Source organism: Drosophila navojoa, chromosome 3 (genome assembly GCF_054131105.1).
Source record: "Drosophila navojoa isolate 15081-1374.11 chromosome 3, UAZ_NAV_1.0, whole genome shotgun sequence".
NCBI lineage: Eukaryota > Metazoa > Arthropoda > Insecta > Diptera > Drosophilidae > Drosophila > Drosophila navojoa.
The window spans coordinates 16179864-16201881 of NC_142891.1; the positions used below are offsets into that span (position 1 = coordinate 16179864).

Below are 22018 nucleotides of genomic sequence, written 5' to 3' on the forward strand. Positions count from 1 at the left end.
TTTGTTATCATTGATATGTTGTATAACGAAGCCTACTTAGGCTATTCCTCTACAGCTGATGTCGATATGTGTCGACATGTGAGCTAGCTTTGCTTATTAGGTAAAATGTTTTGAACTGAGAACATAACAAATTTGAGAATCCCATTAAAAAAAACCTGATAAAGGTTTTCACAGATTTTAGCACTTGACTTATCATATACACAGATATATACATACCAAAATGGATCAAAGTAAGGAGCCAGAATTAAAAGATCAGTCTTCCGAGGAGGAAGATGGCAAGGAGCTCGACTACGCTCAACTGACTCTTTACGATGTGATGCGCATAGAGAACTGCAAGGCGAATCGATTCTTGAAGAAAGAAGCGTATCCCAATATAAGGCCGCCAATATCACGATGCTCGAACGAAAAATCTGGAAACTTCTTGTCGGAGGCCATTGTCGATATGGGCTGCCGGGTACCCTTTGGCAAGGATAAGAGATTTGACACCATTGAGATATGGAGACAGGCTCCGAACAAAGACTCGCTCAGTTTTTATGGCATGGGATCGAAAGTCAATCTGCCAGAGGCAGTCGAGTATAGACGAGCTCTCACCAATTCTCTGAATTTGGTCAATGGTATCGATCCGAAGGCCAAGAAGTCAAAAAAGCCAAAGAAACCGGAAAAGCTGCCCAAGCCGAAGGGAGCCTATGTACTCAACCGCAACATCCTGCACTGCGCCATCAATAAGATGCCGACGGTGCTTAAAAAGACGCACGCCAAGAATTCTCATAGAATACTTTATTGTCCAGAGGATGAGTACGAAGATGATTTCGGCGACTACGAACCCTATATTCCCCTGCAGGTGGCCCTCGACATGGAGAAACCACCCAAAAAGCCAAGGCACGGCCTCAGACGCAATCACCAATACTGCGATGTGCAATGTGGTCTGCCGGATAACATGTGCACGTACTACCAATGGATGAAATACAAGGAAGACACGTTACCGTATGATGTGGAATTCGACCTGGAGACGGAGCTGGAGGAGGCGATGGCCGAAGAGCAAGATGACGAGCCGAGAAATTTTGACGAGCTCTATTCAAATCTGGTCTCCTGCTTTGAGAAGAATAAAGATGAAATTCCGCCGTGCACCATCTACGGCAAATGCTGCAGGAGACCCTCGGAGCGCGTAGTAATTCAAGGTTGCGGCGAAGATAAGATCTTTGGCCCTCATGGTAAGTGATGAAAATGGAATCAAAGCTTATACATGTATTAGACTAGGGGTAAAGGTCTGACAGGGATATCAGAGGCGAGCAGAGTGAGCTCATAATAACTTAAAAGAAAACACGGGGAGATAAATCCACTCCGCAGCGCAACGCAACAGTTACATAATTAAAGAAAATAAACTTTTCTTTTCCATGAATAAACATTCGGAATGACCATAAATATAGCTTTGCTTCTCTATTTGTCTAGTCATAAATATGTATGTATGTCATACTTTTAACTTAATACAACTCGTGACGGGTGACAGCGCAGCAGACGTCGGGGAAAAGGTCCAAAATTAATTATGAAAGTTGGGAGTGCTTGGTAAGGTTTACAGCTAAGCGAAAATTGCGACTACCTTTTTTTGGACAGTTACTAGTACATATGTATTGTCCTTTTGCCTATACATCGAGACTGTTACATAATTCATTTGGGAGCAGACAAAAAAGGACAACTCTTTAAGCGTGTCCGAGTCGCATCTTTTTTTTCGCCTCGGCGAATTTTAATAAAATCGCATTCCAATTCATATCACTGTAGCAGCAACAAAAATACGACAGAAATTTTACTCTGAAATACTGCAAGTTGAGTACCCTAACTAAATGTGTGTACATACATATCATACTTATATACATGGTCATATATCACCATTAATTTAATTGAAATTCCATATTGAAATGTTATGAAAATGAATGAGGAAAATTTATTGACGAGTGAATAAACAATTTCTGTTATTATTTTCTATGTCTACTCAGCTGATTATCTAATTAGCCATTATTTTTATGAGTGTTCTAATATTCAGTAATTAATCGTTAATAGGTTGTTAATTAACTGGCTATTACCTAATTATCCATTAAATTTTTAGTTGAAATATTTAGTAGTATTTAGTTGTTGAATATTTTCGTATGCATGTTAAAGTTAAATTGCCTAAGAAGTTATTATAATGTATTATAATGTATATAGTTATAATTATTTATCTGTCTGTCTGTATTTTATAGAGACTTTATTTAAATACATATTTATCAGTTAGAAATAATTTAATGCCTAAATTAGAAGACTCTCGCGTTAGGGCATCAGAATTGAACATTTTTAATCAACGTGCGCCAAAAAAAAAGACAGCAGGCACGCCCTCTAGACACAAGCTTGAAACATAATGAAAAAGGGTTAAATGGGGGAAGTAGAAAAATGGTGTGGCTTACTTTTTAGCATATGTTTTAATGCAGACTTAAATGGACTGCAACATATGCAAGCTCCTTCTTTTTTTTTTTGGTACTTTTCGAGTTAATCATTCGCATATACACATACAATTGACCAACAGTGGGCGTGGCATTCGGCCCACTCTCTCACTTTGGCGTAGACTCATTTAGCCGCTCGCTGCATTTCATTAGTGCAACCATTTCGCTGTCCAGTGCGAGGCCAGAGCGCAGCTCGTTTGCCTTTGATAAGAGGCCAACGATTGGGCTTGTGGGTGGGCAGCGCCTAGCCTTAGGGTTGGTCAGTCAGCCACGAGTGGCTGGTGGGTCTGGCACATACATATGACTTATACGCGCCGCCCATCAAATGCCTGGCCCATTGACCCAGGTTAAATATGCACTTCCAGCGGCTGCCACAAGAAAAGGGCGCTGTCATGTGAGGAGCAGCATTTGAAAGTGGGGCAGACTAAGGCTGAGGGACTTTAAAAACACAACTGTAGGACAGGGATTTTTTTATTTTGCTTAGTAAGTCATGAAAAGTCAGAACAAAAAGTCGAATGCTCGCTTTTTTGCTTCTCTTTTTTGTTAGATTCATTGTTGTTGGCGTTTCCTATTTGCCGCGGGCAGGATACGCTTGCCGGCTGGTTGAATCAGTCTGTCCCTGTTCGGGCGCTTCCTTTTGCCAACGTTACGTAAAATGCTTTTTACGTTCAATTCTTTGCAAAAAGTTGTGCGAGCTTGGGTGTAGGATCACAGCCATGTTGCCGTGTCATTGCAATGATAAATGTATTTGGTCGCACACACACACACACAGATGTCTGGACATGGCCAACACCCGCACCCTCACTCACACTCAAACTCACACCAATACTCGCATGAAACACTAAGTACACACAATAAGCGTTTGTGCCATGAAAAGAAAATTGTGTGAATCGACCAAGAAGTGACATACACACACAAACAAACACACACACACACACACACACACACATTGAGCTCTAAGGAAATAACAACAAGAAAAGCCAATGGAATGAGGAGAAGAAACTGAGCATCAAATATGGCGACACAAAACAATGTCAACAAGCGGCTAACACATACGAGTCGCATTTGTTTTTGTTTGCTTGCCGGCGCCAAAAACCTGAACATAACGCACGTGACCTGGCTAAGAAAAAAAATAAAGAAAACAAGAATAACATATATAAATATATACATATGTTCATGCTCTATATAAATTGTGGATTATGCGTGCCCACCTGAACAGCATTGAATAGAATAGAATAGAATAGAATAGAGCTTGTTTGTGTGGCTCGCCTGCCTTAGCCTATAATTGGATTTCAATCGCTAAAGTCAAAGCAATTTTTATTAGCTCGTTTTGCGAATAGCTTCGCTCGAATGTACGCAGCCGACCAAGCGCAAGTATACAAACAAACATTTCGGACCGTTCGTTCAATGGTCGAAATAATTAATGTTGCCAATATTTTTTATTTACAAACAAACACACGAAAATTCAACAAGGAATGCTTCAAGTATCACACGAGATCAAATGAATTTTGGCATGCCATCTGTTTGATACCCTTCGCGATTGCAATTAATTAGGTTGTGTGTTAAGATTGATGTATACATCAGTCTATACTTAAACTAATTGCCATGTTTAATTAAATTAAAGAAAATGCGAATTCGTTCTTCAATTTAAGGACAGATGTCTTCTAGAGATTTTACATAACTGAAGGATTTATTTATTTTCAATTTTTATTCGGAACGCTTGACAAAATTCATTTTTAAGTACACATACGAAACCTTTGAACTGCTATTTGAACTCGCAGCGTTTCTCAAAGACGGAATGAATATGAAAATAAATTAAAACATATTTAATGTGAATTTGAAAGTCAAAAGTAAAATCGGTGTGCTACTTGGTTGCCATAAGAGTACAGACATATATGTATTATATATATAAATATACTATATATATATATATGCTACATACATAAATAAGTGCATTCAAAAATTTGGACACACATAGCCATACTTCACAAACATTTTCTCTGTACAATTTTCTGCTTTACCTCGGCTCACCCCTCACTCCAATGGATTCCCATTTATTACTTCGCCCACTCCACACTCTAATCAATAATGATTGACAAGATTTAAAAATGAAATGCCATAAATAAATGTGACTTATCAAATACAAGCATATCTATCACATATGATTCTCTTCCTTCCGTTATTAACTGCGTATACTTAATATTTGCTTTTTCAATTGTAATTCCAGAATGCGAATGTAACTGTGCTGACAGCTAATATATAATGCTATATCAAATCTATTATATACTCACTTTTGGCTTTTTGGCGTACTGTCCTGTGCGCACATCCCGAATCGTGGCAATGTCTAGGATGTCGAGCTCATTGTTTTGATCCACCCAATAGAGAAAGAAGCCCTTGGCATCCACTCGCATTGTCACCGGTGTCCCGCTGCCTGAATCCTGAAATCAGAATGGAACAAATAGAAGGAAATACAAGGAAATGACTACAAGTATATATGTATGTTTATGATATATGTCTTTTTGCTAAATCTGTGCGAGGTCTTCCGTTTTCATTAACAGCTTAGCAATAATAAAAAATCCATTTATTATTGCGCTAAAAAAGAAAACATACTCCAGCGCGCCCTCGGTTCATTCAACTTGGTCGAGACTTATAAATTTATTGCAACGAATTTTGCTTTTCAATCGCCCGCAAAATGGCCAGAACGAAGAAAGTCATATCTGCTTCGTATTTAAGTCAAATTAAATGGCCCTGTAAAATGTGCCCCGTGTTGTCAGGCCACCTCCGCTACCGTTTGCTCCTCGACCGCCGACTGCCATAAATATTTTAGCATTCATTCATAAAAACCAAAGAAAAGAATGCGAAATTCTCTTATGCTGGCCCCAGCTGCCGGCTCGGCAATGGCAAACAGATGCGCTCAGATAGAACGCACAACGCAAGCCAAAAATGAAATATTTTATTTTATTTTATTTTATTTTTTCCTTTGGTTTGTTTTTGTGTTTGTTTTTTTGTCGGTTGTTTTTGTTTTCCATATATTATATGCAAAACAAGATGCCACGAAACGTTTGAGCATTGTGCACGGCATCCATCCGAGAGCAGCAATATTTCAGTTTTCTTGGAATCTTGCTACTTGAAAAGCCGTTAAATGGTGCGTAAAATATAAACACTCATTAACAATTACAAAGCATATATCATAGACTAAATATGTGTTTGCCACACTGAAAATTAAAATATATTTTCAGTACTTGTTGCCATCTCAGCTCACCTCAGCTCGGCTTTCAGTGTCATGGAAGCCTTTAAAGATTTTATTTCTTGTGCAATTGACAGAGAAAATTCAATCACAAATAAAATAAGTGATTTTAGTAAGATTTTATAAACAAAATAAATATACACTTATATATATACATATTTATATATATAAAATTCAAGCTTACTTAATCGGCTTAAGAGCAAAATTTCAATTTAACTTAAAACTATGAATCCAAGCTTTAGTTGGAAAGAGCTAGTCAAAGTACTGATAACAAATTTTATTCAGTCTTGTTTTGCTTTAATTACAAAAGTTTTAAATTATTAAAATAGTGAAAAATACGTTTTATATCATCACTAAATAATATATATGCACATAGTTTACACACGCAAATTTAAACAGAACCTTCGAAATCGCTTTACATTCCTGATTGATAGATTGATAGATTTAAATTTTTAGGGGTATCAAAGATTGATATGTATATAAGACCTAACAACATTCATGCAGCAATGAACTTGTAACATTTTGATGAGAACAAAATGAAAATTTACTATTTCAACAAAAATAAATGGAAATTGCCTGAGATATTTGCGTTTCTAGAGCAAAAAAAAAATGACGACCTAACTTTTATGCCATCTATTAAAGTTTTATGACAAAAGGCATAAATCGAGTTATTTCGAAATATGTGAGCTTAACTGATGCATGGCCTGGTAGGTAAGGTAAATAAGTATAAATAATAGAAGTTACTTCAGCTGATACATAGAAAATTTAACAATATTATAAGTAAAATATAATATGAGCACGCCGAATTCAAATTGCAAAGACTTTGCGCGACTCAATATTTCTATAATCGATTTTGTATCTTGCCCTCAACTTCGACCCCTGAAATGTGACCATTACTATAAGGGAATAAGTGTTATTTTAGGTCGAGAATTGATGACCATTGAAATAGTCTTAATGAGCAAATTGAATTTGCAGCTGTTTCGGCAGTTCATTATCCTTTGTTGAGGTCGGTTTAATGAACTCAGAAAGGTGGCAAAGTGGCCCCAATTTCACTTTGGGGAATACTACTCGCCCCAACAGCCAACCGGCCGGCTCTCTACTAATAATTGATATTGAAAACATTAACTTGCAGTTCAAATTTTGGCTCTGGGGGCATTTGGGGGTCATTTGGGACTTGACTATGGCTTCGGTTCATTTCCTTCTGTGGGGCCAGCCAGCCCAAGTCATCCCCGTCTGCCACATTTATATTCAATTAAGCGCATATTTTCTGCAGATTTTTGGGCTGGCATTCGAAAAGGGTTGCGCTACGCTAATTGGACTACAATTTAACCCCGCGTAAAACGAATATTTCGATACTCCGGCACGAGACTTTTATATTGTTTGCGCTGTTTGTCTAATTACTTTTAACTAATTAAGCTACGCGCTATCCCGGCCCGATCGTTCGTTTCAATACAATGGCCAAAGTTGAGTGTTAAACAACACTGGCACAAGCATAAATAGCCAAGTGGATTACCAAATATCTCTGTAAATTGAGTGAGAAATGGGAAATTCATGCTTGTAACTGAAAAACTGTTGAGGCGACAGATTCAATATCTCACATTTTCCATCTCTTTCTCTCCCTCTATGTGCTAGCTTGTTTGGGCTAAGAGCGATTACATGCATAATTCAATTGATGTAACAGCCTGTCTGTGCTTTTCGTTTTCGTTCACCCCCTGCCCTTAATATTGTGACATAGAGTTGTCTCTCTACAGACGTTTAGGGAGGCAGTTGGTAATGTTGGTTAGGCGCCACCACAAAAAAGGGATAATTCCGTACGCAGATGTGCCGCATTTACAGTTGAACATAGATATAGCGATACAGATACATCCACAGTCCCGTGCATATTGTGTTGTCAATCATGCTTAGGGGCCTGCCAATAAAGCCGGCAAGTGCGTGTTACAGTTGCCCATACGCAAAGCGTCAACTGCTTCGGGGACTATGCAAATGCTATTTGGGATTATCCAGCTGCTGCTGCTTACACTGCCAACTTTGCGTATGGGATTTCTTGAACCCTTTTCTCACATTCCTGAACTATTGAAATAAGTATATTTGTGCGCAGCAGCTGACTGGATAATACCCTGCAAAGATGCTTATCTATATGAATATTATACTGATGATATAACACAGATGAATCCTTGGGAATCCCCTCTGCAGCCCCAAATAGCTCAAAGTTCAATGTTAATTAGTTGCTCAAGAGTCTCCACAACTTTCTTAAAATAATCTCTCTCTCTCTCTCTGTATGTATTTTCCATATGTGCTGAGCATGTGTTAGAGCCTTCGACAGCTACAACTTCAAACTACATGCAAATGATGTCATAAAAACGTAGACAGCCTCCACGTTTGTCACCTGTACAAGTTTGTTGAGCACTTCAAAACTAGCTGCTCGAGTTGTTGCTGTGTTGGTTTAAAGTTTTACCCAGGCACTTATTAAGCATACGCCGAGTGACACACTCGAACAAACCCCAGCCCAGCACAGCTCTGCTGCAGCTGTCAAACGTTGTTGGGGACGTCATTTGGCCTGACTCGTTGCTTAGCTCAAATTAAGATGGATGTAGAGCAAGTGAGTGTGTTCTGGTGGAAACTGCTCGACTAGGAAATACCCTGCGGGGCACACGATATTTATTCGAATAGATGGAAATATGGAATATATACATACTTATGTATATTCCTTATTATTTTATGAGATTTATGTCTTTATCGGCCTCTTACAAACATTTGCACACAGCCATCATACCTAGCTTTCCCAATGGGTTTCGAGTTCTACATGCGAAATTCTAGTGAAATGCCCTTGCGATATGACCCTTAACTCACGACAGTTACATTGGCTAAAATTTACGATTGGGCATGTGCGATCCAACACATGGAACAATCAAAATGAAGCTTATCGACCATCGGCAGTACTGATAGAGCAGCATTTACTATATCTAGGAATTATAGAGATTAGATTGTTGTTGTTTGCTTTAATTGGTGGTAAATGTATTACGCAAAGATCATGTTGACAAGACTTGAATTTAGGGACTACTCAGTTCAGCTGGTAGTAGGCGCTAATCACTTGGTATATCCAATCGACGTAGGCGGGCACCGAGGTGTACACCGTTGGCCGATCAGCATAGCCGCAGGGCATATAGCTCCAGGAGCCCAGGCCCACAAGCTCAGCGGGTCCAGTTAAGGGCCAGTAGACCAACGGACTGCCGCCATCGCCATAGCATGCCTTCACCTGAGTGCACACCTGTTTCCGCGTGAGCGGCGCATCCGAAGGCAGCAGCTTGGCGCACTGGTCGCTGTTCAGCAGCGGAGCGAATCCATATTGCAGCTTCTTGGAATACTCATCGCCATCAGCTGTGGTCAGGCCCCAGCCATAGAGAGCAGCCGTCTTGTTGCTGTAGTCCTCGTCGAGATCCGGCAGCGCGATTTGCTGCACACGATTCGAGTAGACGAAAGACTGGGAGACGTGCAGCAGGGCGATGTTGTCGCTGCCGGCGGCACCGTTGAATTGGCGATGCGTCGCCGCAAAGTCCACGAGACGCACCTGAGCGTCGCTCACATTCGATCGATTGGAGAGGCCTGCATAGATGGGAATGCCAATCACGTCGCCATTGAAGCGGCGCAGCTCCTCCACGCAATGGCCCGCGGTCAGCACCCAGCGCTTGCCAATGATGGCGCCGGCACACTGATGGCTGTAGATGAGCGGCGTCAGGCTGAGTGAGACGAGATAGGGCGCATTGTCCACGCCCTGCACATCGTAGCCGCCTATAATGCGCGCTGACATTTCCATGGCCAGGTCGTCCTTTATCTTCTGCATTGTGCGTTCCACTAGGCGGGGTTCCGTTCCCTTTTCGTCGCCCTTGATCGCCTTGGCCAGCTCCTCAAAGTGCTCCGACAGCAGGTGCTGCAGCTGCGGCTGCTGGCCAATGGCATTGGCTCTGACCAGCGCCAAGAACGGCAGCAGAGCGATACAAATTTTTACCGTGAGCATAGCGTTATGTGTAGGGGCGAATGTTAACTAGTCCCGGAAGCTCTCGAGACTGTGCATATAAACCTACGCGTCCAGTTGAGCTTTCCGATAAGCGACGAGTATAACAAGAGCGATTAGTGTTATCGCAGAGTGATTGTGAGAGAGCGGGCAGCGTGAGCTTAGAGATGATAAAATGTTCAATATTTCAAATACACATATATGGACAGTTCTCTTTTTCGGTAAGCATACAGCAAGTGGAACTTGACAGGGCGTATTTGGAGTTGAGAGAATTTCCCTAGGCATTTAACACCTTGATGTCTTGTGGGCTACTTTTAAGAGCTCTATGCCTTTGAAATAGTCGACTTTAATAAGAAATGCTGTAGGAATTGCAATGTTATGCACACATATTATGAATTCTATTGGAGTACTATTAAATATAAAAGCTACAACTATTTGTAATATGAAATGCATTGAATGCATGAAATGCGTCCGATGCAGCAATTTGGAAACTAAACTCGAGTCTTAGACTACAAGTCTCACATCTATTTAGTTTTTCCTTATCTAATTATTGTTAAATATTTCTTTCAAGCCTTACATCCTTTACACAGGTAAACATCCCCTCCATTAAATACCCCACGATATCAGTAGAGGCTTATTTTTGTTTAGCTTTCAAATCAAGTTAGACAATTAGAAAGTTAATTGGATTTTGATGTTAAGCTGATTATTCCTGTATTAGATATAGCGTTTAATAGATTAAATTAATTGCAAAGAGCTTGTAAAGATTTGCGCTATAATTACACAATGGCCGCATTTGAGTCAGACGCTAATTAGAGGATTCTCTGTGTCTGGCCTGAGTTTTATTATCATTGTTTAACTGGACTTTAAAGTGGCATCTATGCCACATGCTCCGTGTTTTTCCCCTCTGGTTGTTTTTAATGTGTACACAATTCGGTTTGTGTGTGCGTGTGTGTGTGCGGTTACACAAAGTCCAAAGCCCGCAGCGGCGTAAAATTTGCTTTTAATTGGCTAAGCCCGTAAAATGGCCGCCATCTGCCGCAGGCATTGCAGCCTGGACACTGTCCACTCTTTTATGTATGCCCACCAAGGACGCGCATCCCTTTATAGACTTACAGCCCCATCCCATGCCAATACCCCATATGCATACATCTATATACACTGTGTTGTTACACGCTTGTATTCGTATATTTTTAGCGCCCTTTTCTACGGGCTGGCGACTGACTCCACCTGGCACGCGTGGCTTGTCAACGCCTTGTATAGCACACATTACGCAAGCTAAAAATATGGCAATTATCAAAGCTGTAAGTGTAAGACGTGTAGCTGCTGTGGCTTTGGTTGGGTTTAACACATTCCTTATCAGGCCGCACTGGATTAGCGTAATTTTTGGCTTATTGAGAAAAAAACGGACCATAAAAACTTATTATTGGCAAAAAGTGAAATCGTTTTCATAAATCCATTCTCTAATCGGCCGATAAGAATTATTGCCATTAAAAGTAATGACACCTATAAAAAGCCAATGAATATGCACGATTTCATCATTCAGTGACCATTGCTTCAAACAGAATGAAGGTGCTCGCTTTTACTATTCTTGTCCTGGTGGCTGCCAGCGCTCAGGCCGGCAAGCTGTCCGACAACTTGATCAAGTTCATTCCCAGCTTTCCCACTGGCTTTGTCATCAACGGCACTGAGGCTGATCCCCATGCCGCGCCCTACATTATCTCCTTGAGCGCCAAATTCGAGAAGCACACGCACATCTGCGGAGGAACCATCGTGAACAAGGAATGGATCATCACTGCTGCCCATTGCATAATCTCCAACCCTGTTGGCATGGGAGTGATCGCCGGTCTCCACAAGCGCGCCGAGGTCGACGAGCGCACCCAGCACCGTGAAATTGACTTTGGCCGCGTCCACGAGCAATACACTGGCGGCGTGGGTCCCTTCGACATCGCCATCTTGCACGTCAGCGAGCCCTTCGAGCTCAACGAGTGGGTCAGCCCAGCTGCCCTGCCCAGCCGCGAGGAAATTCACGAGGGCGAGACCCACCTGTACGGTTGGGGCCAGCCGAAATCCTACATATTGACACCTGCCAAGACTCTGTTGACCCTAACCACAGAGGTTCTGAACTACGAAGATTGCAAGGCTGCACTGCCCGAGGATGCCCCCCTGGATCCATCCAATGTCTGCTCCGACTCCCTGCAGCAGAGCAAATCTGCCTGCAATGGCGACTCCGGCGGCCCCCTGGTCGTCGAACACAAGGATGCTCCCTCTGAGCTGATTGGAGTTGTCTCCTGGGGCTACATTCCCTGCGGCTTGGCCAACTACCCCTCGGTCTATACCCGTGTCTCCGCCTACATCGACTGGATCGCCAAGATCCAGAGCGCCTACTACGTTCTTAACTAATTTGTTGTTTATAAAATGCAATAAATAACTCACTTGACTCTTGTCAAGTTAAGTTTAGCGATATGACTTTATAATGCAGTTTTAATAGATCATGTGATCCGATAACCTATCCATAATCGATCATTATTTATGATCTAGATTATTGAGCTAGCTCGATTGGATTAGTAAATCTTTTTATGAATTAAAGCTTACTTTGTACTCTGCAGACAGATTAGCTTACCTCTGCGAATTATTAATTAATTGCGCAATGTACACAAAAATAGAGAGAAAAGGAAAATTCGTTTAAAAGGAAATCAAGGTTTCGTTATTACGAGTTTGGCTATGTTTAGAGGAAATTCTACTATTGAAGTTTTTACTTACGTAAAATTAATTTAATTTAATTTGTTTTATAAGAAACACTCTCGAGTAGTCCTAAAATCTGTAGAGTTTCAGTTGGTGAAATTACTGAGAGTATAACATATATATCAACTTTAAAGTTTAAACATTTTTTGTATTTAACCAGGAATAGTTTTTGTTTCTTTTTACTCACTGCATGATTTATACGTGTAATAATTGTATTGCCTTTTAAAGTACTCTAAACTACGATCATTCATGCGTAAATATACGAGGCATATTATGTATGGACTTTAATTATAGCTAATCAGTTTTAAACATTTATGGCCCATAAATATTTCTGATTTTACATATTCATTTCATGACGAATTGAATCGAATATTTGCTTTTGAACAATAAATTCTGTATAGCATAGTAGCAGAATATTGTCAGAATATTATATATCATAATATGAAATCAAATTAGATGAAACAAAGAGCGGGGGCACGCGCCTACGACTCAGCATTATATAGCTATAAACGGTCGAAAACAGGCGGGTCTTCACCAATTTTATTTCTTATCAATTAAATTTTGACCATTGAAGATCTAGTATGCTGCTGATTAGCCTGAATTTGAAGATTTGGAAAAACTGAAATCAGAAAATATGATTGTCGCTCAAAGGGCAATCAACACCATAAATCTATCTGCTTATCTGCCGATAGTGGCTCATCTAACACTTCTTTTTCCGCGTGCCTATAAAAGATTACAACGCATCGACGATTAGGTCATTTCAAGGCAATCGACCAAAATGAGAGTATTCGCTGTTACGCTGCTCGCTCTTCTGGCGGTCAGCGCTCATGCCGGCAAGCTGACCGATAGCCTGGTCAAGGTTGTTCCCAGCTTTGCCACTGGTTACGTAGTCAACGGCATCGAGGCCAAACCCCACCAGGCGCCCTTCATTGTCTCACTGTCTAACAACTTCACTCATCATTCGCACAGCTGCGGAGGAACTATCGTCAACAAGAACTGGATTCTCACAGCAGCGCACTGCATCTCCAACCCAGTTGGTATGAGTGCCATTGCCGGACTGCACGCGCGTGCCGTAGTGGATGAGCGAACTCAGCAGCGACTGGTTGACTTTGGTCGCATTCACGATAGCTTCGAAGGGGCCGTGGGCCCCTTTGATATCGCGCTCCTTCACGTCAGCGAACCCTTCGAGTTCAACGAGTGGGTCAGCCCCGCTGTCCTGCCCAGCCCTGGGGAAATCCACGAGGGTGAGACCCATCTGTACGGTTGGGGACAGCCAAAGTCCTATATATTCACGGCATCTAAGACTCTGCAAACGATCACCACCAACATTATCAACTACGATGAGTGCAAGAAATTATTGCCCCGCGATTCTAAGCTGGTTTCAACCAACATTTGCTCCGACTCCCTGTGGCAGAGCAAAGCTGCCTGCAATGGCGACTCCGGCGGCCCCCTGGTCGTCGAGCACAAGGATGCTCCCTCTGAGCTGATTGGAGTTGTCTCCTGGGGCTACATTCCCTGCGGCGCAGCCAACTACCCTTCAGTCTACACTCGGGTCTCCGCCTTCATTGGTTGGATCACCAAGACCCAGAGCGCCTACTACTTAAGTAAATTGTAGTTTCAATAAAAGTGAAATCATTTTGAACTGGACAAATTTGATAATTGCTTATCTCTGAAATTAGTTATTAGTAGCTAATTTATTAGAGCATTATTATTGATGAATAATATTCAATGGAATTTTAATGCAAAATTTATGGAAATTGATATTGATATCTTCTGTACCATAAATTATAAAAAGATCTTGATTTAACGAATCGATGTAGTCAGATATACTGTACTGCCAGAAAAGAAAAATTGTATTTATATTAATTTGCTGGTATTAATTTGATTGCATCATTAGGTTAAGAACCAACGTCTGTTTAATAAACTAATTTTGAATTTGTAAAACCCACTGGCAACGCTTAATTGTTAATGAATCTATACATGTGGCAATAAGCTGGCTAAGCTTCTTCAATTGGCAGTCTGGCAATATTTACTAGCGCTATCGGGCATTACCCACTACCGTTGCATTTTCTATATTATATGAACCTTTTGCAAGAGCGAAAATGTGACAACTTGGTAATCGAATTCCAAAATTTGAGAGAACAGAAAGAGAGAGAGAGAGAGAAGAAGAAATCTCTTGTTATATTTGAACTCTAGAGTTTAATGTTCATCAATCTCGATAAAGGTACAAACCCTTTAAAATCCTGGAAATTATGAAATGCATCAGCTCAACAACAACAAATTTAAATCTGTAAAATACAAAACCATAAGCGTTTCATAATGGCTGAAAATTCGACGCCAGTTGCTTAAAGGCAATTTACATTTTTAGTGTTTAAAACAAAAAACACGAATGGTGAACTCCTCAAACGCTCCAATGCTTTACACACGCACCCAATCAGACCCATGATGGTTTGCTTTGTTTACAGAGATACCCAAGAAATATGGTGGACAGGAATGTAAACCGCATTTTGAGATTTACAACCGACTTGGGGCATTATTTATTTTCGCATAGAGCTTAGGCCTTGTCTGTAATGATTCGATCGATAGCAAAGTTTCGATTGATGTTCATCTAAAGTGGGCGATTCCTGGACTCTTTGTCTATTATATAAGAAGTAGCACTTGGCCTAACCGGGACATTGTCAACTGCGTAAGCCGGTAATATAAATATGAAACAAGTAAGAAGACTCTAGTCGATGCTGCTCGACTAGGAGATACCCTGAACCCTTCAAGCTAAAATTCTTATCATTCTGCACTTCTATTATGCACGCACACATAAATACACATGCATCCACCCTCACGCGCCCGCGCTCTGCTAACTGCGCAGGAAGCAGCGACTGCGCTTGGGCTGCGCTGCAGTGTGGGCAATAGTATGAGAATTTACTTGATGAATAACTTCGTTTATAAACATACGATCTTAATGAAATTTTCAGGGCGTAATTATATGGTGAAAATGTGTGTACATTCCAAAGCACAAGTCTCTAGTACTTGAAATGCGTTTTTTACAAATTGGGGGCGAAGGGGGCGTGGTATCCAAAATCTGTTGATTACAAAATGTTTGTATTCATTATCTCTATATACACAGTAAATCTGAAGTCTCTACGTCTAATAGTACTCCGATGAGGCTCAAAAAACAAAATCAATTTTTCGATTATTCTCGATAAAAAAGTTATCGGATGAGTTATCGAAAAAATAAAGCAAACTCGTACTGCGTATGGTATACACGAGTATGCACACAAAATTTCAGCTCTCTAGCTCTTATATCTTCTGAGATCTCGGCGTTCATACGGACGGACGGACGGACGGACGGACGGACGACGTACGACGACGGACGGACGACGGACGGCGACGACGGACCGACGGACAGGCTAATATCGACTCAGCTCATGTGCTGATCAAGAATATTATTTTTGGGCATGATTCCTTCTGCCTGTACAACTTTTCCAAAACATATAACCTGATTCCCATTTGCAAGGGCATGGGAGAAGATCGTAAATCTGCAGCGCGTCAATTAAACTATTTCCATAAAGACCAGTTGCCATTGGTACTGGGGTCTATAAAAGCGAATACTTCTGCTGACAGTATTGAACAGAAAACTGCGAAGTCAACAGCTGTTAACATGAAACTATTTGTGGCTCTTATTGCACTGGCCGTGGCCTCGGCCAACGCCAATATTATTGGCCTGCCCGGCTTCCCCGAGGGCCGCATCATCAATGGCAACGAGGCTAAAGCAGGAGAGGCACCCTTTATTGTCTCCCTGCAGACGACCTGGAACGCCCACTACTGTGCCGGATCGCTGATCAGAAATAACATCGTCCTTACCGCCGCCCATTGCATGACCCACACCAAGTTCCAGGTGGTTGCCGGTGCTCACAGCCGTTCGGACAAGTCCGTGACTCAGGTGCGCCAGGGCAGCAGCGCTCGTCAGACGATCCACGAGAAATATAACGGCGGCGTTGGCCCCTATGACATCGGTCTGATCTTCCTCAATAAGCCATTCAATATCAACACCTTGTCCCGCAACGCACCTGTCGCCACCATTGCCGTGGCCTCGAAGCAGTACGCCACGATCGGCAATGGTGTCCTCTTCGGCTGGGGACGCGACAGCTCTGGCTCGAAGCCCGACAAGCTGCAGAAACTGAACGTGGAAATCATTGACTACAAGAAGTGCCTGGATAACCTGCCCAGGGGCAACAAACTGACTAACACTAACGTGTGTACCTTTAAGCCCGGCACCACCGACGGCACCTGCAACGGCGACAGCGGCGGCCCATTGGTGAACAGGCGTCCCGACGGCTCATACCAACTGGTTGGCACCGTCTCCTGGGGCTACACACCTTGTGCCAGCACCAAGTATCCATCGGTCTACACCGACGTTGCCTCTTTCAGGGACTGGATCCAGAGGCACATAAACGACTTCTGATTCAATAAACGAATTAGCTTGTTTCTAATCAATACGGACGGACGGTCAGACGAACAGGGCTAAATCGACTCAGGTCGTCGCTCTGATCAAGAATATATATACTTTGTGGGGTCTGCCACGTGTCCTTCTGCCTGTTACATACACACCAAAAAAAAACCATTGTACCCTGATTTCCCATTTTCAATGGATTCTGGTTATAAAAACAAAACAAATAACAAATTATAATAAGATATAATAAGATAAAATAAATATTGCTTAATCTACCTCTAATTTTTTAGTATAGAACACAAAAGACTAGTATATATATATGTATATAATTATATATAATTATACACCATAACAAATCATCGTTATCATTTTTCGACCCTTTTGATTTCGAAATGCTATGATCATATTATATCACATATAAAGATATCATATCATATCATACATATAGATTTAGAACTCCCTGTCAGTTGTCTTCAATAATCGATGATCACATCGATGGTGAACTTCTCAAACGCTCCAATGCTTTACACACGCGCCCAATCTGACCCATGATCTTGCAAAAAATTAATAAATAAATAAATAAAGTGTCGTTTACTTTGTTTAGAGAGATTACCCAAAATATATGGTGGGCAGGAATGGAAACCGCGTTTTGAAATTTACGACCCACTTGGCGCATTATTTATTTTCGCATAGACCTTAGGCCGCCGACCCACTTGTCGGTAATGATTCGATCGATATCAAAGTTGCCATTGATGTTCATCTAAAGTGGATGGTTCGTGGACTGTCTGTCTATAGTATACAAACTAGTACTTGGCTTAACCGGGACACGGTCAACTGCGTAAGCCGGTAATATAAATATAAAAAACAAAAAAAGGATCGTAAATCTGCAGCGCGTCAATTGAACGACTTCCATAAAGACCAGTTGCCATTGATAGTTAAATGTATATGCGATAAGCCTCGACTAACTGATAAGGCTCCACTGGCTGGTTACTGGGCACTATAAAAGCGAATGCTCCGGCTACCAATACCAAACAGTAAACTGCGAAGTCAACAGCTGTTAACATGAAACTATTTGTGGCTCTTATTGCACTGGCCGTGGCCTCGGCCAACGCCAATCTTATTGGCCTGCCCGGCTTCCCCGAGGGCCGCATCATCAATGGCAAGGAGGCCCAAGCTGGCGAGGCACCCTTCATTGTCTCCCTGCAGACGACCAAGAACGCCCACTACTGCGCTGGATCGCTGATCAGGAACGACCTCGTCCTGACCGCCGCCCATTGCATGACCTACAAGAACTTCCAGGTGGTTGCCGGCGCTCACAGCCGTTCGGACAAGTCCGTGACTCAGGTGCGCCAGGCCAGCAGCGATCGTCAGACGATCCACGAGAAATATAACGGCGGCGTTGGCCCCTACGACATTGGTCTGATCTTCCTGGATCAGCCATTCGATATCAATGCCTTGGCCCGCAACGCACCTGTCGCCACCATTGCCGTGGCCACCAAGCAGTACGCCACTACCGGCGATGGTGTCCTCTTCGGCTGGGGTCGCGACAACTCCGGCTCGCTGCCCGACAAGCTGCAGAAACTGGATGTGGAAATCATTGACTACAAGAAGTGCCTGGATAACCTGCCCAGGGGCAACAAACTGGCCGAGTCCAACGTGTGCACCTTCAAGGCCGGCACCACCGACGGCGCCTGCAACGGCGACAGCGGCGGCCCATTGGTGAACAGGCGTCCCGACGGCTCATACCAACTGGTTGGCACCGTCTCCTGGGGCTACACACCTTGTGCCAGCACCAAGTACCCATCGGTCTACACCGACGTTGCCTCCTACAGCGACTGGATCCAGGAGCACATTAACGACTTCTAAGCATTTCTGATTCAATAAACGAAATGAACTCTTGCATTACTTACGTCGTCCCACTTAATGAACTTCTCGCCATCCTGCAGAGCCTTCGGCACCTCCACGCTGGCCGTCGATATGTAGGTGCCGCCTGCGCTCATCATTCTGTTGGCCCTTTTGGTTTGCTTGTTTCCTGTTGTTGTCTCTGGTTGCCTCTACGTTGATTTGGTTTAGCTTGTTTTCAATTTGAATTTTTTGTTGTTTTTTTTTGTTTTTTATTTGGTTGGCTTTAGCTGCTGCGCTGCATTTCCTTTGTTGAGTTTGTTTCGTTAGCAACTTTTGTGGCTCTCTCAATTGTTGTGGCTTCGCATACAAATGACGCCATTTGAGCGTGTCCTGCTCCTGATCCGGCTGGCCTCAATTAGACCGCCGCTGCGACTTCGGCCCGTTGCACCTGCAGCAGCTGCATTCCGTCCGCTTCACTGTTAGCAGCTCGATTAAAATTCCGCCAATGTCCGACTGCAAAAGAGGTGGAAACAAACAAACGTTTAGCGTGCTGCTATCAAATCGCCAAGTAGCTGCAGTAGTACATATGTATATATGTATATACATATATATTTGTTCTATTTAATGCACTTGAACAGAGATTGCCTATCTGCAGCGGCTGCTAGCCCTGACCACAGCCCTGCCCCATTGTGTGGCAATGTGTTCTATAAAGCTAAGAATCTAATTAAGGCGATTAAACTGTTCAAGTTTGGATTAAAATGTAAGTGGATTCCAGGAGAGCTCTGTAAGACACTTTTGCTCACGAAGCTCTCGGTCTTTTAGATTAAAGTCTATAGTTTCTAGGCACTATACAACTTTATCGAATTTACTGAAAAATATCTAGAAATTCTCAGCATTTATATTTATTTTGTTATTGTTTAAAAATTGTTCAGATATTTCACAACAAATTTATATAACTGATGCTAAGACAGATGCCTATTATATAAGTATTTCATTGGTTTTCTATCTCAATTAGTAAACTTTGTTACAAAATATCCAAAAGCTTAATAATTATGAAAATTTCTTTTGTTTATAATTGTTGCATAACTTGCGAAATTCTTGTTGCTTTAAGTCGTCAAAAGAGTTTCTTTTGCTTCTTTGCGTCGTTTTTGTTTCTCTAATACGCTTTGCTTTTAATCAAATCATTACATTATATTTCATTTGCATCTCATATTGTCTCTGTCATTTTCATTTGAATATTTGCGAAGAAAAAACAAAGAAAAAGTTTGTCTAAAACTGAAAATGAGATTTTTTGTAGTGGCAAGCTTTCAGCTTATTTTCATCGCCTTTTCTCTCCCTTTCGCATACATCAAATTTGAGCAAGATTTATGGAAATATGTGTTCTGTTCTTCTTTCATATCTCAAGCTTGCCTGCTTCTGCTGCTGCTCTAAATATATTCCTGAATTTGTAAAAATAGTTAAGCTTTGGCTAAATTCAAATCAATTCATCCCATTCTCTGTCTGGCTGAATAACCAGCTCGTTAGGGTCAGCTGCTGTGGCTGCTTCTGTTGGTGCTGCCTCTGCACAGATTTTTGGCATTTTCGCTTTGTTAGCCTATTTTCGGGCTGCCTTGGCGCATTGTGTACGTTTCTTTGCCTTAATTTATTTTGCTTTTTCGCATTTCAATTATTCGAAATTGTGTTCTTGCTAATTTGGAGCACAAACGTTTTCAGTTCACAGTCTTCAGTTTTTAGTTTTCAATTAACAGAGCGCACAACTTTTGATCCCCACAGGCTGAAGCTGTATTGTGCTTGAACTTTAAATAGACATCCGGTTGAAGCCGAGCTCCCAAAACGTAACGGAACTGTGCACCGATGACAGCTGCCGATAAATGTTCAGTAAATTCATTCATTCGGTATGCGATGCTCGCTCGTGAATCATTCATGGCGAATGCTTTAAGTTGTTCTCTCGAATACACTTAAGCCGCTTACGACAGGCCAGCCGAAGGGCCAAGAGAGCAGCAGATAACGGCTGATGGAGTAAGTAAGAGATAATAAGGGACACTCGCACATACTCACACACGCCCACTCTGTGCGCACACACACATACGTGACTTTCCAACTAATTCATTTATAATTTCTTTCGGCCATGCCATAACCAATTCCAGCCAAAGACACAAAATGAAAACGTAAGCAAACTTTTACTCACTCCACAAGCCAAACAACTTGACCATGTGTGCATGTGTGTGTACACCCACACACGCACACATTTGTTCGCAAAGGAAGTCATTTGTTTTTTTTGTTATTGTTGTTTGTGCGCACTATGGCAAATATAAATTGAATTTGTGTGCATTTATTTTTGGCAGTTTTCCTACCATTTTCCATTTTCCACTTCTGCACATTTACCGTATTGTCCGCAAACGGAACATTCGCAAATTGAGTTTTGTACACCAAGGCAAATTTCTGCTCGCTGCGGAAGTAATTAAACATTTTGTTTTGCATGCGAAGCGCGTGGAAATGATTGGAAAATTGTTATGGCTTACATAAGCGCGAAGGGAAAATCGAATGAAAATTGCCAGTCGTTTCAGCTTTTCCGTTTTGTTTTTCTTTTCTTTTTTGTTTGCTACCAGCTCCTTTAGCTCTATTTTCATTTCAGTTTTCTGTTTCTTATTTTATTTTGTTTTTGTTTTTTATTCGCACAAATCGTTTTAAGTGTTTTATGGCAAACGGGCAAAAATTTATTGCAGGCAATTTGCAGATATGCCCACGTCCCGGGTCCCTGTAAGTGGGGCGGAGCGGCAGGGGGCGTGGCTGGGAATCACAGCAGCAACATACAGATTTGAAGTGACTTCCACTTCTAGCGAACCAACAACAACAACAACAACAACAACAACAACAACATCCATAATAATAACAGGACCAAAGCGAAAGTCGCATGAATCATGCATGTGACACAGAACAGAACAAAATGGCGGCTCTCTCGCTCGCTCGCTCCTGACAAACGCTCTCGGGGCAGCGCCATAAATCAAAAGAAGCCCCAGTCGAAAGAAAAAAAAATAATAATAAATATGTTTGCCGACTGTAAAATGCAAGGAATGAAACTAGGAAATTTCTGAATACTCTTTGTAGAGATAGTAAAAATATCCACTCTCACTTTATGAGCCATAACGCATCACACTAAGCAAGCTCTCTCCATGGTTACTTTATGTTGCACAGATGTGCATGGATAAAAGTAAGGAGAATAAAATTAGACTTGTGTTTTGTCGGACAATATA

General features: G+C 41.8%; 6 protein-coding genes and 1 pseudogene across 10 annotated transcripts in view; 5 read left to right on the forward strand and 2 right to left on the reverse strand.

The window, feature by feature from the left end:
• The window catches only part of Plc21C (Phospholipase C at 21C), a 64892-nt gene that overhangs the window by 33825 nt on the left and 9049 nt on the right, over positions 1-22018 (reverse strand). For all 5 annotated transcript variants that reach the window (XM_089257721.1, XM_089257724.1, XM_089257722.1 and 2 more), the window contains exons 2-3: positions 18830-19277; positions 4763-4909 (exon numbers count right to left, since the gene is read on the reverse strand). In XM_089257721.1, coding sequence (XP_089113847.1) covers positions 4763-4909; positions 18830-18922 — 240 coding nt within the window. In that variant the 5' untranslated portion in view covers positions 18923-19277. The remainder of the gene's footprint in view (positions 1-4762; positions 4910-18829; positions 19278-22018) is intronic.
• On the forward strand, positions 79-5106 carry LOC108649570 (uncharacterized). The gene is made up of 2 exons (XM_030386125.2): positions 79-1211; positions 4699-5106. The coding sequence occupies exons 1-2, from the start codon at positions 221-223 to the stop codon at positions 4725-4727; spliced, it is 1020 nt and encodes a 339-aa protein (XP_030241985.1). The 5' UTR covers positions 79-220; the 3' UTR covers positions 4728-5106.
• LOC108658739 (trypsin) lies at positions 8703-9781 on the reverse strand. The gene has a single exon (XM_018111388.3). The coding sequence runs from the start codon at positions 9731-9733 to the stop codon at positions 8780-8782; it is 954 nt and encodes a 317-aa protein (XP_017966877.2). The 5' UTR covers positions 9734-9781; the 3' UTR covers positions 8703-8779.
• Positions 11251-12194, forward strand: LOC115563339 (lectizyme). Its single transcript, XM_030386096.2, has one exon. It carries the CDS (start codon positions 11294-11296, stop codon positions 12128-12130), a length of 837 nt encoding a protein of 278 aa, XP_030241956.1. The 5' UTR covers positions 11251-11293; the 3' UTR covers positions 12131-12194.
• LOC115563338 (lectizyme) lies at positions 13218-14123 on the forward strand. Its single transcript, XM_030386095.2, has one exon. It carries the CDS (start codon positions 13251-13253, stop codon positions 14085-14087), a length of 837 nt encoding a protein of 278 aa, XP_030241955.1. The 5' UTR covers positions 13218-13250; the 3' UTR covers positions 14088-14123.
• On the forward strand, positions 16076-17503 carry LOC149091782 (lectizyme pseudogene; annotated as a pseudogene).
• On the forward strand, positions 17934-18824 carry LOC115562886 (lectizyme). Its single transcript, XM_030385072.2, has one exon. It carries the CDS (start codon positions 17982-17984, stop codon positions 18783-18785), a length of 804 nt encoding a protein of 267 aa, XP_030240932.2. The 5' UTR covers positions 17934-17981; the 3' UTR covers positions 18786-18824.